This window comes from Aplysia californica, unplaced genomic scaffold (genome assembly GCF_000002075.1).
Source record: "Aplysia californica isolate F4 #8 unplaced genomic scaffold, AplCal3.0 scaffold00239, whole genome shotgun sequence".
Classification (NCBI taxonomy): Eukaryota; Metazoa; Mollusca; class Gastropoda; order Aplysiida; family Aplysiidae; genus Aplysia; species Aplysia californica.
The window spans coordinates 904,758-905,836 of record NW_004797509.1 but is presented as its reverse complement, the minus strand read 5'-3'; the positions used below and the strand labels follow the sequence as shown (position 1 = coordinate 905,836).

The following is a 1,079-nucleotide window of genomic DNA, read 5'->3' as shown; positions in this document are numbered from 1 at the left end:
AGAGAGAGAGAGAGAGAGAGAGAAAGAGAGAGAGAGAGAGAGAAGACGACGGAGAAGGGGGTTCAGGAAGAAAGGAAGATCAGGGGTGAAATTGAAAAGTGTGGAGGACGGGGAGGTGATGGTGGGGAAGAGGAAAAAAAGCGAGCGGTGGTGGGCGATGGAGAAAATTCTGTGTAACTCAAAATGACAGGACAAACAGCGAGACAATTTCCCTCTCCTTTCCCCCTTTCCTCGTCGATAATTTACTTTTCCACCTTTGCGAGCCGGAAAGCTGATCTCGTGGTGAGAAAAACAGCGAAAGTCAAAGAGGACGAAGGGACACAAAGCAGCGCAGACGGCGGGGGAAAGCAAAGACTGGAGAGAGCGACGCATTAGAGGAAAATTAAGAGGATAATCGCCGTAATGACAACCCCCTGCCCACAGAGGTTCTGTATTTCACGGGGCCAGTTCCGTAGCCCCAAGGGAGCTGTTTCAAATTCTCCCCCTAGTGAGGGAAAAGGGAGGCTGTGGAAGCTCGGAGTTCAATAGGAAAATGGCGACGTCGTGATGGTTTCGGAGTTTGTTTGGGAGGCTGAAGCGAGAGCCGTCAGAAGTAAGGGGGATAACTGATTTGGAGTGACGGGGTAATTAGGGGGACATATGAGAAAATGTATGATTATTTCTCCTTAGTTCTCTGCGAGATTTACAGTTGAGAACTTTTAGCTTGGCTCTGCTGAAGCGCCCAGAAGACTTCCGTTACTGAGAAAATAAAAAAAAAAATGGAATCAAAGAGACGCATGTTCATAAAGGCAACAGAGGAGGGGGAAAATAGCTGGATGCTTTTCGGGCAGATGAACGTGAAAAGGGAAAGAAATTTTAGTTTCAGGTTGTTTTCGTTTTGTTCAGATTTGTTTTCCTTTGGTAAGTGTTGTTGATATTGTTTTCATTCTGTTTTGTTCCAATATTCCGAGAGTTGTAAACATGACTTTGAAAGTGCGTTCTATAATACTGTACATTTGTCTGCTTTGTGTTCGCTATGGGTTTTTTCCCCCCTCTATATTCGAGGAGTGTCTGTGCGTGTGTGCGTGTGTGCGTGGGGG

The 1,079-nt window shown here is 46.2% G+C and overlaps 1 protein-coding gene across 1 annotated transcript in view; it reads left to right on the top strand.

The window, feature by feature from the left end:
* Positions 1-357: 357 nt before the first annotated feature.
* The window catches only part of LOC101852414, a 34,690-nt gene continuing 33,968 nt past the window's right edge, over positions 358-1,079 (top strand). Inside the window, exon 1 of the mRNA XM_035970231.1 lies at positions 358-592. Coding sequence (XP_035826124.1) covers positions 547-592 — 46 coding nt within the window. The 5' untranslated portion in view covers positions 358-546. The remainder of the gene's footprint in view (positions 593-1,079) is intronic.